General features: G+C 33.9%; 1 protein-coding gene across 1 annotated transcript in view; it reads right to left on the reverse strand.

Annotated features, from left to right (window-relative positions):
- Positions 1-13,198, reverse strand: part of LOC106662542 (rho guanine nucleotide exchange factor 10-like) — a 204,313-nt gene that overhangs the window by 9,769 nt on the left and 181,346 nt on the right. The window contains exon 5 of the mRNA XM_014386715.2: positions 59-161. Within this exon, the coding sequence (XP_014242201.1) occupies positions 59-161 (103 nt within the window). The remainder of the gene's footprint in view (positions 1-58; positions 162-13,198) is intronic.

Consider the following 13,198-nt stretch of genomic DNA (forward strand, 5'->3'; position numbering starts at 1 on the left):
TCCATTTCAACTCGGAGGAGAAGAAACAACAGAAAATAAAGATAACCGATCGACATACTTGCTTTCATCTCCTGAGGACAAGTCGACATCTGAGCAAGAGCTTCGGCGAGATTGTTCGTGCGGGCTTTCTTCCCAAGAGCCTGAGTTGCATCTTGGTTCATCTAGAAACAAAAATGCGGAGCTGTTATTTCAAGCTTCAAAAATTGCAATTAAAATGCTTAAAAACTGGCATAGGATTCATTAGGCTAATGATGACTTGCATAAATAATTTTTATCTTAAATATATCATCAAATTTCAATAGATTCAATTATTTAAAAAAAAATTGCACAAGTCATATATTTGGAGAGTTTTGTACAACTTTCATAATAAAATTCCTAAGTAAACTAAAAAAAAAGAGTTTTTAAATCTCAAACATGGGCTTTGAAATAAAAATTCTTCTACTTATAAAAATGTTGGCCGTAATAAAGTAGAAAGATGTGACTCAATGTAATTAACTTTTAAGCTAAATGAAAATCTTCAAAATTGAAAAGTTATGTTCAATTAAAAATGTAAATTTACACGAGTAAGTAATTCATTAATCAACTCATGTATTTTTGGAATCACGGTCACGGGGGAGTAAACAGGAAATCGTTTCCTTTTGAATTTCTTCTTTGAACTAAAAACCTAATATTTGTTCAAATTTCTAACTTTAAAAACAATTTATGCACGATTTCTATATTTTCCAAATTGTTCTCGCTTATAATGTATGTGTTAATCTTAGTAACTAACAAGAAATCCATTGAAAAAGTAAAAACAAAAATTGTGATGCTTAAAAACCAGTGAGCAAATATATAACATTGTTGGCGCGGCTCGCTGATCAATCATGGCTAAGTTGCCAATTTGCAGACAGTCCATCGCTTAAGTTGAGGAAAAACATTTAATAAATTGGATTTCCTTTTTTCCCCATTTTTTAAAATATTACCTAATAAATCAATTAGAATAAAAACACTGTTAACATAATTAAGTCATTTAATTTAAATCTAGTTCAGGTCTGTAGGTGCATGGCTATTTTAATTTCGCTAGAGAAAGAGCATATGAGCTGCTGGGTACACGTGCATGTGTATGGGTTTATTTGTGTGTGTGTGTCTGAGAGTCTGAGAGAGAGAGAGAGAGAGAGAGAGAGAGAGAGAGAAAGAAAGAAAGAAAGAAAGAAAGAAAGAAAGAAAGAAAGAAAGAGAGAGAGAGAGAAAAAGAGAGAGAGAGAGAGAGAGAGAGAGAGAGAGAGAACGAACGACGAGAAAGAGAAAAATGGAAAGAGGCAGATAGAGATAGAGTGTACGGGATGATAGAAGGAAAAGGAAGAAAGAAGGAAGATAGCGTTGGAAAGAGTGAAAAAGAGGGATATTAAAAGAGAGAGATCAGGGAGGGAGAGAAAGAAAGAGAAAGAGAGAGAGAGAAAGAAAACGAGAGCGACAGAGAGAAGAGTGAGAGGGTGAAAGAGGGAGAGGGTGAGACAGAGTGAATGAGAGAGAGAGAGAGAGAGAGAGAGAGAGAGAGAGAGAGAGAGAGAACGAACGAGAAAGAGAAAGACGGAAAGAGGCAGACATAGAGAGTACGAGATGACTGAACGGAAACGAAAGAGTTGTAGAAAGAAAATAAATATATACAGGGTGCCCCAGTTCCTTCTGACGAAACTCAAGGAAGGGATTCTACTCTTCATTTGGAGGAAAAAATGCCCAGGAGAAAATTTTCGGAAAGTTCACTATTTTGAAGATATTCGTCAATTAGTTTTTTTCAACTTTTCACTACCTTATCACATAAAAACTTACAAAATGTTGAGACTACACATCCAATTACACCATTTGAAAGAACGCTAAATTTGTTGTAAGATACTTCTATTTGCAATAATCTGAATGATATAAAATGTTAGCCAATATCAGTTGGAACATGTCAAAATTACAAAATTTAAAATTTTGGTCATGACTGCACGTTCTACTGAGCTTACAAAAACTTAGAAATAAATCAATTAGAACTCGTTTTGTAAAATAATATTAATATTTCTAGAACCCTTATTTCTACCCCCCCCCTCCAATTTACCTTAGCTCACGTTTTCGAACTTCCAATTGTTATTTTTCAACTCTACTAGAACGTTATTTAAAAACCTGGATATATCAACGTAAAGCATATTAGATGGAAAAGTTTTTGTGAAATTTGACAAGTTGTAGGTATTTTTTTGTAACCTCAGTAGAACGTACAATCATGACCAAAATTTTAAATTTTGTAATTTTGACATGTTCCAACTGATATTGGCTGACATTTTATATCATTCAGATTAATGGAAATAGAAGTAACTTACAGCAAATTTAGCGTTATTTCAAATGGTGTAATTGGATTTATTGTATTCTCAACATTTTGGAAGTTGTAAGCGTTTTTATGTGGTAAGGTAGTAAAAAGTTGAAAAAACCTAAATTGACGAATATCTTCAAAATAGAGAACTTTCCGAAAATTTTCTCCTGAGCATTTTTTGTTCCAAACGAAGAGTAGAATCGATTCCCTGAGTTTCATCAGAAGGAACTGGGACACCCTGTAGATAGAGTTGGAAAGAGCGAAAAAGGGAGATATTAAAAGAGAGAGACCAGGGTGAGAGAGAGAGAACGAAAGAGACAGAAAGAAGGGTGAGAGAACAAAAGATGGAGAGGGTGAGAGAGAGAGAAAGAGAAAAAGACAGAGATAATGAGAAAGACGGAAAGAGACATATAGAGATACAGAGTACGAGATGATAGAAGTGAAAATAAAGGGTTATGGAAAGAGAAGAAATGTGCAGATAATGTTGAAAAGACTAAAAAGATAGATATGAAAAGAGAGAGATCAGGGAGAGAGAGTGAGAGATCCACGAAGAGAAAAAGTTAGAGGTTCGTCAATTTTCATAAATTTGACATGAGATATTGGTATAGGAGAAAAATGTTACACAGCGAGAAAAATGCAGAATGTAGAGATAGGTAGTGAAAAAAGTATGACTTAAAAAGAGTCTTATTTGTATTATCAAAAGATTTTAGTTTATTTTCCGATAATATTTTATTTCTTTATTGAGAAATAAACTTGTTTTGTTAGAAATTCGAATATGGAATTATTTTTAAAGCAGTGTTAAAATTGGGAGATTTAAAAGAAAGATGCAGTTTGTGGTTGACTATCAATATTATAAGGATATTGTTGAAACTATTGGATTTTGCGTTAAGATAAATGAATTGGCTGTTGGTCACGAGCTGGCCATGTATTTTAAAAATTGGGAAGCCGAATAAAACGTTTGTTTTTGTTAGTGGAAATGGGATGACGACCTTCTTTCAGGCCGAACCAAAGAACATTCCACAACGGACGACTTCCTGTCGCGGAAGAACAATTGACATTCATGGGGCGTCGGACGGCTTCGGAAATACCACAAAAATCGAGACCTTACGCGCAAAACCACCCAGTGACTCGTAGGGAAAGGAGAAACCGACGAAAAACTCACATTTCAGCAGTACGACGCCTGGATGGAGTGTTGTCACGATGACGCCCCGGGGCCGACTAATGAAGTCACGGTTCGCCGCTTCCGACCTAGGGCCCCGCATGACTTCCCCGCTACCAAAATAATCCTTTCCGTATATTTTCCTCCGCGTAAAACGGTCGTAGAAAGCTAAATTCAATTCACCGCGATAAAAGACAGCCAACTGCTCTTACGAAATCTGCGATTACATGACTCGCGAAGAATTATAGCTAGCGGAAAATGATTTACAAAGTTTTAGATAGTGCACGAGCGTTTGTGCAGAGCATAGTACAAACTTCACTTTTGTTAGCCAGTGGGAAAAACAAGAGTGTTGACAATTATACAAAAGCCACGAACGACAATCACCACCATACTAAACCAGACAGCTATATGACATGTCATGACATGTCGGACCAATCATCGAAGACAATTTAAAAATTCTGATAAAATTAGTAGTGTTTCATAGTCGGTTCATGAAACGTCCCCATGCACTTTTATTGTCTATCATTTAATATGATTAAATATGATAGCTCAAAAACGGACAATAAATCATTCATAGAGCATGCTATAGCAGACATGACTAAGAAAGAAGAATTTTTGATCGAATTTCCAAATTATTATCTCGACATCTCAAACTTAATCAACAACAAATTTTAGCTATTCTATTCGCAATGCAAAATCATATTTGTTCCATGTTTCACAAATTACATGGGAGGAAGGCATAAATTCACGAGGCAAATCGCGAATCTATTATAAACAATTTGGTTTGTTATCGAGTACGAAGTAAGATTGAAATTTTGAGAATGGGAGGAACAAGAAATAAGCTAATCAAAATAAAATTTTGGTTCGGAAGTTTTAGAATATCTTTAAATATCAAATTATAGTCCTTATCGTATTTTACAGTTTTCGATCTTCTTTGTTATTTTTATAATTGCCGATTTGCCAGCTTTGTGTCTGAACGTGTGACTTTTCATTCCTCTATTTTGTCTCTCTCTCTCTTCTCTCATTCCCTCTCTGCCTCTCTCTCACTCTCTTCACTCATTCACTCACTGACACTCTGACTCGCTCTCTCACGCCACTTTTCTTTCTCAAGCTCCTCCGTTCCCTGTTTTTCCAATATAACTGAATGTTATTCACTCACTTTCATTCAGACACTCTCTTCTCACTCAAATTCTGCTCGTCCCCTCAATCACTCTCATTCCTTTAATGACTCTTACTTCTTTCCTTCCTTCCTTCCTTTCTCTCTCTCTCTCTTTCTCTCTTTCTTACTCTTTCTCTCTCACACGTACACTCTCTATTTTTTTATTTCCAAACTTCTACATTTCTCCCACTATTTTCCCTCTCAGTCTCTTTCTCTCCAACCCTCTCTCTCACTCTCTCTCTCTCTCTCACACACACACACACACACACACTCTCTCTATTTTTTTTATCTCCAAACCTCTATGTATCTCTCACTATTTTCCCTCTCTGTCTCTTCCTCTACAACCCCCCCCCCACACNCTCTATTTTTTTTATCTCCAAACCTCTATGTATCTCTCACTATTTTCTCTCTCTGTCTCTTTCTCTCCAACCCTCTCTCATCTCTCTTTCTCTCTCTCCCTGTTCCCCCAACCCTCTCTCTCTCTCTGTTTTCCTCCTTTAACCCTTTCTCTATCTGTCTCTCTTTTTTGTCTCTCTCTCCCTCACTTTCTTCCCAACCCTCTCTCAAAGGTAAGAAACAAGTTTATAGTTTGTAAGAGGTAATTAATTTGTTCAACTATTTTGTGAACAGTAGATTGAGTAGAGTTTATAAAACCACGTTGCTGTAATTTCACTTTAGATGTAAGAGTGGTCCTAGATACGAAACCAGTGATTGTTAAATAAAGCGATAATCAATCAATCAATCAATTTCTCTCTCTCTCCCTCCCTATTTTTCTCTCGCTTTCTTCATCTATTCATTTAATAAATAATAATGTTCCAAGTTATTAATTCTTTATCACTCATATTCTTCACTTTTCTTTACTTTCTGTATAATATATATAACGAAGCCTTCCACTCGGTGTATGTATATTTTTTTCACGCTATTCTTTTTAGTCGGAGGGTGAAAACATACTGAAGGCCAAAAACACTTGTGTAGCAGTTGACTGTCGACTTCTCTGTTAATAGTATTAAGTCGACCATGACTCCATAACAAGGGAGGTCGTCGGCCTTGTAACATGAATTCATTACTATTACTAAAAAAAGTTTAACGACTAAGAAATGGAACCAGAGAGCTCATTTATTTTGTCTTTTTTTCAACAGGGGCTGGAAGTTTTGAAGGGTTTTTAATTCGACTTTTTGCTTTTGTAGGACGACAAATCGTGTTTTTTGACAGAAAGTTTACATTCGGTTCAAACCCTGGGGATTTAACCGTTGTCTGCGTTGAAACGAAACCCTTTCTAAATCTAAACATTGTCGGCGAAGTGCTTGTGTAAGCTTTGGTATTCGGTAATGGCGCTAACAAATGACGCATTCAGATGAACATTTTCTAAACAAGTTCCCAATCCATGTGGCCATCCGAGTTTAAAACAGCCGCCTTATTGTCTCAAACGTACAAATCGTCCGTGCTTCTGTTAAGAAAAAAGAAATTAATCGAAGAGAGTCTTTCACTTCTCAGCTAAGCGAAATATCGATCAGCGTTTCACATCCCTCTAAAAAGGCACACCGCCTTCTTAGAACACCCTGGAGATAAGATGACATCGACTTTGGCGGATAAATGATCCTTTAGAGTCAGCGCGCAGTCCCCATTCAGAAGTTTCTCAGAACCGTGAATTCTAATTAGATTTTAATGGAGGAATGAACTGGAAACGCTAACATGCTACAAAATCCGATTGAACGTCAAAACGTTCGTATATATTTCCAATTACACACGGATCATAATTTATCGCATTCCAAACATTCCAACGACAACTCGGGTATTAAATTCATCAAAACATACCATAAACACAGCCTTAAAAATGCAAACTATTATGTTCCCCACCCCTTCAACACCAAACATATATAAACATAAAACAGCAAAATCTCACTGGCACTCTCAACACGACACGACGGATGGCACAATTACACAGAAGACAAACACTTTGAGTGAGTAGAAATACTTTGTTTGAATATAAAATATATTTTGCATTGTATAAATTCACTTCTCCACATCCTAAATGTACATGTTAAATGTAAACATTGTTTGTAAATCCCGGGCCCTGAAGACGATCTCAATAAAAGATCGAAACGTTGGCACGATAAAGAAAATGTTTTTCTGAAACCTACATCACACCCGACCGCATCTCACGATATCTGAATAACTATTATGTTTCTAATACTTGGTCAATGAAATCTTTAAAAGAGGAAATTACTCTTGACTAATGTGATTATGGTCATAAAAAATCTGCAACATCTAGTTCATTACTGGAACGACAGGAGAAGCTTTGTAATTAATAATTATTCAGAAATCGTGACATGCGGTCTGGTGTGATGTAGGCTTCAGAAAAACATTTTCTTTACCGTGCCAACGTTTCGATCTTTATTGAGATCATCTTCAGGTCCTGGGATTTACAAACATTGTACAGCATTTGTAATTAATTCATAATATTTATGTATATATTTCTAGTATCAATTATCATGGTTATAACGCTATGTGTTCGGAATAACATGTAAACATAACAATTTTGTAGTTATGTAAAAGATGATAAGTAAATGGTTTATTATTAAACCGTGGAAAAAAATTCTAGTCAAAAAGTTCTATAAAATACTGTGTGTTGGGTTCGAATGCAGGGCCGCTGGATTCGAACCTGGCAGCTTTCATTGATTTACATTTGCCTTTACCTTATAGTGACGAGAAAAAAAATTATAATTCCGGAATGAGTTTGTATGAGTGTTTTATATTCATAGATATCGTCAAATTGTGGCAACCGTTTGTGAGGGTTGTTTTTATTATATTTTTGTGAGTGTGTATTTGTTGTTGTTTATTTTTTAGTGGTTTGTTTCTTTGATTGCGTTTGATTTGTGTATGAGTATGCGTTAGTTCGAGGATTTTTTTATTAGTTGTTCGTTTATTTGAGTGTATTTTTATTTTCAGTGTTTTTGTTAATGTGTTTTTTCTAGTTGTGTTTTTTCTTTACTTGTGTGCTTTCGTTTGATTTCGTGGTTTTGCTTATTTCTGAGTGTTTTCCTTCAGTAGTAAAAATATTTATTAAATGATTATTTTACAGTGATGTTTTTTATTGATGGTTTTTGAGTATGTTGTGGTTTGTTTGTATGATATATTATGATATTTATTTCTTTGTGTATTTTGTTTTTCGCTTCTGAGTTATTTTTGTATCTTTGTTATCGTTTTGTCTGTGTTTTACATTTTTTATATTGTTACTTGACTGATTGATAAGTTTTGTTTGATTGTGAATGTCTGTTTGTTCAGATATTTATGCGTTTGTTTGTAAATGAGTGTTTTTTTAATATTTGTTCGGTGGAGTTTTGTTTATGTGAATGTGTGAACTTTTGTTTGGTTATTTATGAGTGTGTTCGATTGTGTTTGTTTGTAAGTGAATATGTTTTGGGTTTTCCTTTCTGAGAGTGTTTTTGTTTGTTTCTCTGTCTATGTTTACGTTGTTGTATGGCTATGTTTTTGAGTGAGTGTTCGTTCGGATATTTGCGCGTTTGTTGTTGAAGTCAGTGTGTCTTTATTTTACTTTGAGAGTGTTTGTTTTATGTGTTTCTTTACGGGTGCATTTCACATTGTGGTTTGGCAGGAAGTTTTGTTATCGTGTTTTGTCTCATTTAGATGGTCTTTAAATTCAGAAAATTTGTTCAATTTAGGGAAGTGTTTTTTAATTGTCGTTTTAATTTTTCTGCCGTTTACTATATTTTTAATATTGCAATTATTTATTCAAAAATTGTGAGCTGACGATTTCTGAATAATTGTCGATTAACGGTCACTAATCACCACACATTGCAATTATTACAATTTCTCTTTACAACCTTCGTTTAAGGCTAAGGTTGGTGGTGTTTTTTATGGTTTGTTTGTGAGTGTGAAGTAGTTTGTTTATGTGAGTGTGTTTTTTGTTTCTACGTTGTTTTAGGTTTGAGTTTTTTATTATTTGTTTGATTATGTTTTTGTTGTTTGTTGGTGAGTTTGTATTCGTAATATGTGTGTAGTTTTTTAAGTTTGCGTTTGTGTATTTTTGTTTGAGTGCTTTTTGTTCTTTCTTTGAGATCTTTCATATTAATGTTTGGTGGAGTGGTTTTGTATGTAAGTATGTTTTAGTTTTGTGTGTTTGTATATTTATTTGTTTTTTGTTTTTTTGCCACTGTGTATTTATTCGTTTCTTTCTTTCTGAGTGTGTTTTTTTGTGTGTTTTAATATTGTTGTTTATTTGGTTGTTTTGTTTGTTCCTTTTTTTTTTTGTTAGAATTTTTTACGTGAGTATGTTTTGTTTGTGTTTTTTTATTGTTTGCTTCTGAGTGTGTTTTATTATGTGTATTTTTCTTTACTTATTGGTAAGTGTATTTGTTTTTTCTTTGTTGTGAGTAATCTTAATTTATTTATTTTTGTGTGTTAACGTTTGTTGGTCTGTGTTCGTTCATAGTTTTAAACCAGTAATATAATTTTGAGGCGTTAAGGCGTATCACCGTATCTAATTTACCGATAAATTATTTCATTTTATGACTGGTCGTTGAGCTAGTTCAGCCTTTAAAATTTGACTTTTTATCAGATTAGGGTAGAAGGTTAGAGGTAGAAGAACCCATTTGTTTGTCACTTTTAATTTAACCAACAGGATGCAGGCGTATTTTTTGTTTAAAGGAGCTTCCTCTTTAGGGAGGTTGGACCGCCGACTCTTCAAAACAAAAGATATGAACCCTAGTTTTATCTTTTGAACTATTACATTTTTCATTCTCAAATTTAGCAATTATTCTATCTCAAATGTAGAAAAAATATTTTGTTTTCTCGTACTTTAAGTTAATTATAATGAGACTTTACCGTTAAGAGAGGTAGACTAGCTATGGAGCAAGCACCGCAAAGCACATGTGTTCTTTAAAAAAACAGAAAAGAAATAAAACTCAATAGAACGAGGTTGCGTTAGGCCATACAACTGGCACGTATACAAACGCCTTTCGCCTTGAAAAGTATGACAGATGGACTGAAGAACAACGGGAAGGATAGCTGGAAACTACTCGGGACTAACAGTCGGCCAAGCAACAGATGGAGATAGATGAGTAAGTACCGAAGACTGCAGTCGACTTAAGACGGGTCATAAAAACACCATATATCATAGAGCGTCTCAAACTAACATCCATTACACACCAAAATTCATTATTGAAAGCCAAGTATATTTTTTTCTAAAACTGTTTAAATACGACTAAACAGAATTTGACCGTAACATTTTGAACAATTAAATGCCGTAATTAATTTATGGGCTTGATTAATGGACCGGGTTACAACTTGACACTTTCCGTTCTTTGATTTATCATTAACGAGCCGCGGTTTTTCGTTGCGACCAAGTGGGTCATGATTGCAGAATAATTGGATGACAAATGTCAATGACGATCCTTTCAACGGATCGTGTCGGCGAATGTCGGATTTCTTTTTTGGGAAATTTGAGTTTGTCACGTGATAAATTGACAGAAAACCAGGGTATTAACCATAATGACAGACAAAATCTGCTTGCAAGCTACCATGTTTATATTCTATGTTTATATGTACATTTCTATCAGTTTCTTTAAAACATATGTGTATATTTACGTATAAAAATTTTAATTTATAAAAGAATTTAAGCAGTAGTTAAATTTATTAAAAATAGAGAACTGTCTAACAGGTGCACCCCCTTTGGTTCCTTTACAAGAAACATTACGAGTAGAGTCATTGAAACATCCCTATCTAAAAATAAATTATTGAAAGAGATTTTAAAATTAGCTTCATTTTATTTTGCGAAATCTTCACATTTTCAAAAAAGATGGAGGTCTGTCAGTTTATACCTTAAGAACCTCTCTTTTTATATCTAAATCTTTGTATGAATTAGTGTCATTGTTCGGATAATTGTATGTTTGCTTGTACGAAAGAGTTATGTTTTTCATTGTGAGTTTTTTTGCCTGTCTGTATGTTTACAATGTAATTTGGTTTGTGTGAGTGTGTGTTTAGTTAGTTTACGTGTCTGTATTTTTTGTTCCTTATTTGTTTGTTTGTGTGTGTTTATGTCTCTGTGCTTGTGCTTAAGTCAGTGTGTTTTTGTTTACCCTTTTTGAGAATGTTATCTGTTTGTTAACAGTGTCGTACGGTTTAGTGTTTGTTTGTGTGATTGCGTTTTTTTATTGTTAGTTGGTGAGTGTATCAGGGTTCGGATAAATGCATGTTTTTGAGATTTGATTTTTGTTTGTTGTGTTTGTTTGTGAATGTCTTTTTTTTTGCTTATGTGAATATGTTCAGGTATTTTAACTTTTATTTGTGAGATAGTGTGGTTTTTTATATGTATTTTACTTTTTTGCTTGCCTGAGATTTTTAATGTTAGTTTGATATGCTTTTATTGTTTGTTTGTGGGATTGAATTCGTTTGGTAATATGTGTGTAGTTTTTAAGTGTGTTTGTCCGGATATTTGCGAACTTTTGTTTCCCCTTTTTGAGAGAGTATTTTCCTTGTTTCTTCGGGCGTGTGCGTTTTTTCTTTTTAAGTATGTTTTGTTTCTTTCTTAATATGTGTGTTTTTCCTGGTTTTAGTTCGTATTTTTATTTCTTCCTTTGTGTGTGTGGGGGTTAGTTAGTTTACGTATCTCTCTTTTGTGTTCCTTTATTTGTGTGTTTGTGTGTGTTTATGTCTCAGTGTTTGTGTTTAAGTCAGTGTGTTTTTGTTTTTCCTTTGTGACAGTGTTCATTGTTTGTTTCTGTTTGTATATTTACAATGTTGTACGGTTTAGATGTTGTTTGTGTGATTGCGTTTTTTTATTGTTGGCTTGTGAATGTGTCAGGGTTCGGATAAATGTATGTAAATAAGGATTTTTGTTTGTTGTGTTTCTATGTGAGTGTGTCTTTTTTGTTTATGTGAATATGTTTGTAAGATAGTGTGGTTTTTTATATGTGTTTTACTTTTTTGTTTGCCTGAGATTTGTAATATTAGTTTGAGTATGTTTTTTTTTTATTGTTTGTTTATGGGAGTGAATTTGTTTGGTAATATGTGTGTAGTTTTTTTAGTGTGTTTTTCCGGATATTTGCGTACTTTTGTTTTCCCTTTGTGAGAGAATGTTTTCCTTGTTTCTTTGAGTGTGTGCGTTTCGAGTTGAGAGTTTTTTCTTTTTAAATATGTTTTGTTTCTTTATTAATATGCGTGTTTTTCCTGATTTTGGTTCGTGTTTTTATTTCTTCCTTTGTGAGTGTGTTGTTTGTGCTTTTTTTATTTTTTGCCGTTGAGTGTGTTTTGTGGTATGAAGAACCCCTTTGTTTTTAAAACTTTGCACGAATTACCCAAAATCATTAATAATTATTGCCGATTCTACCATAAATGAATGACAAATTATAATGAGACGATTTTCCTTTAATTTATAATTTGTCAGTATGAGAGAGTTATAATGAAACTAATTGCCGATAATAATCCGATTTAATCCACCGCCACGGATTTTGCCATAATTCCTGTAAATTGGGTTCTTTTTTTTGTCAATCCCACCCAAATAACTGAATTCAATTTCTTCTCTTTTCTCATAATCACCTTGCGCGGATTTTACGAATGATGTCTAATCCAGCCCGACTCGGCATAATCGAAGGTCGACAGGTTGACTTTTCAACACCGATTACGAATATGGACCGACAACTATCCGTTTTCGATAATGGAAATTCGATCCTTTTGGGTATTCTCAAAAGTTTACAATGGAAGAAAAATAGAAAAGAATATAATCTTTTCCTTATGATGAATTCTATCTATGCCTATTCATCAACTAAACTTGCCTTTTAATGGAATACGATCATAATAATTATACATCGTTTAAATCTGCAGTTTTAGTTTTTTTAAAAACATATTTAATATAAAGAAAGATGGAAAATTAAAGATCAAGACAGAAATGACCAATCAGTACGACGATAACAATCAGCGAGGACAGGAGGATGATTTTGAAAAACCACTGCCAGTATATTTAACATCTCTATATTTTTCCTTAATTCTGAGGATACCTTTCACTCTTTTAAGAAAAACTAATTGATCTTGGACTCATCAAAAATGTTATTTGTCGACTGGGAGATGCTACGTCTTGGAAAAAGTTTCCTTTAGGAAAAATTCGTCCTGGTTTGTTAGCCCGAGCGATCAACCGATTTAATTGCTATCCAGTTAAAGGGCTTTTGTTTCTTCTGGAATTAAGCCAGCGGATTGTTTATTTGCCTGGACCCGGGAAACCAGGTGTTTGCCTTAGAAAAAAAGTTAAGTCCTTCACCCGGATTATACAAACTGCCGCAATCCTTGCGTCAGGACTTTCTGAACGAGTCCTATCAATTAAAGGACTTCTTCGTATACAAGAAATACTTTATCTCGCCACTTTTACTTTTAGAGTAATTGAACAGGCAAATTCCAACGTGCTTTTACAAAAATATATAAGAAAACAAAAAAGTTGTAAAACATACATTTATAAAATAATATAAATAATATAATTTTTTTAATGTTAAACGTTCATTTCATCATTCAATAGAACATCTGTGACAAAACTTTCTGCAATTAA

This window comes from Cimex lectularius, unplaced genomic scaffold, assembly GCF_000648675.2.
Source record: "Cimex lectularius strain Harlan isolate CLEC.00 unplaced genomic scaffold, Clec_2.1 scaffold30, whole genome shotgun sequence".
NCBI lineage: Eukaryota > Metazoa > Arthropoda > Insecta > Hemiptera > Cimicidae > Cimex > Cimex lectularius.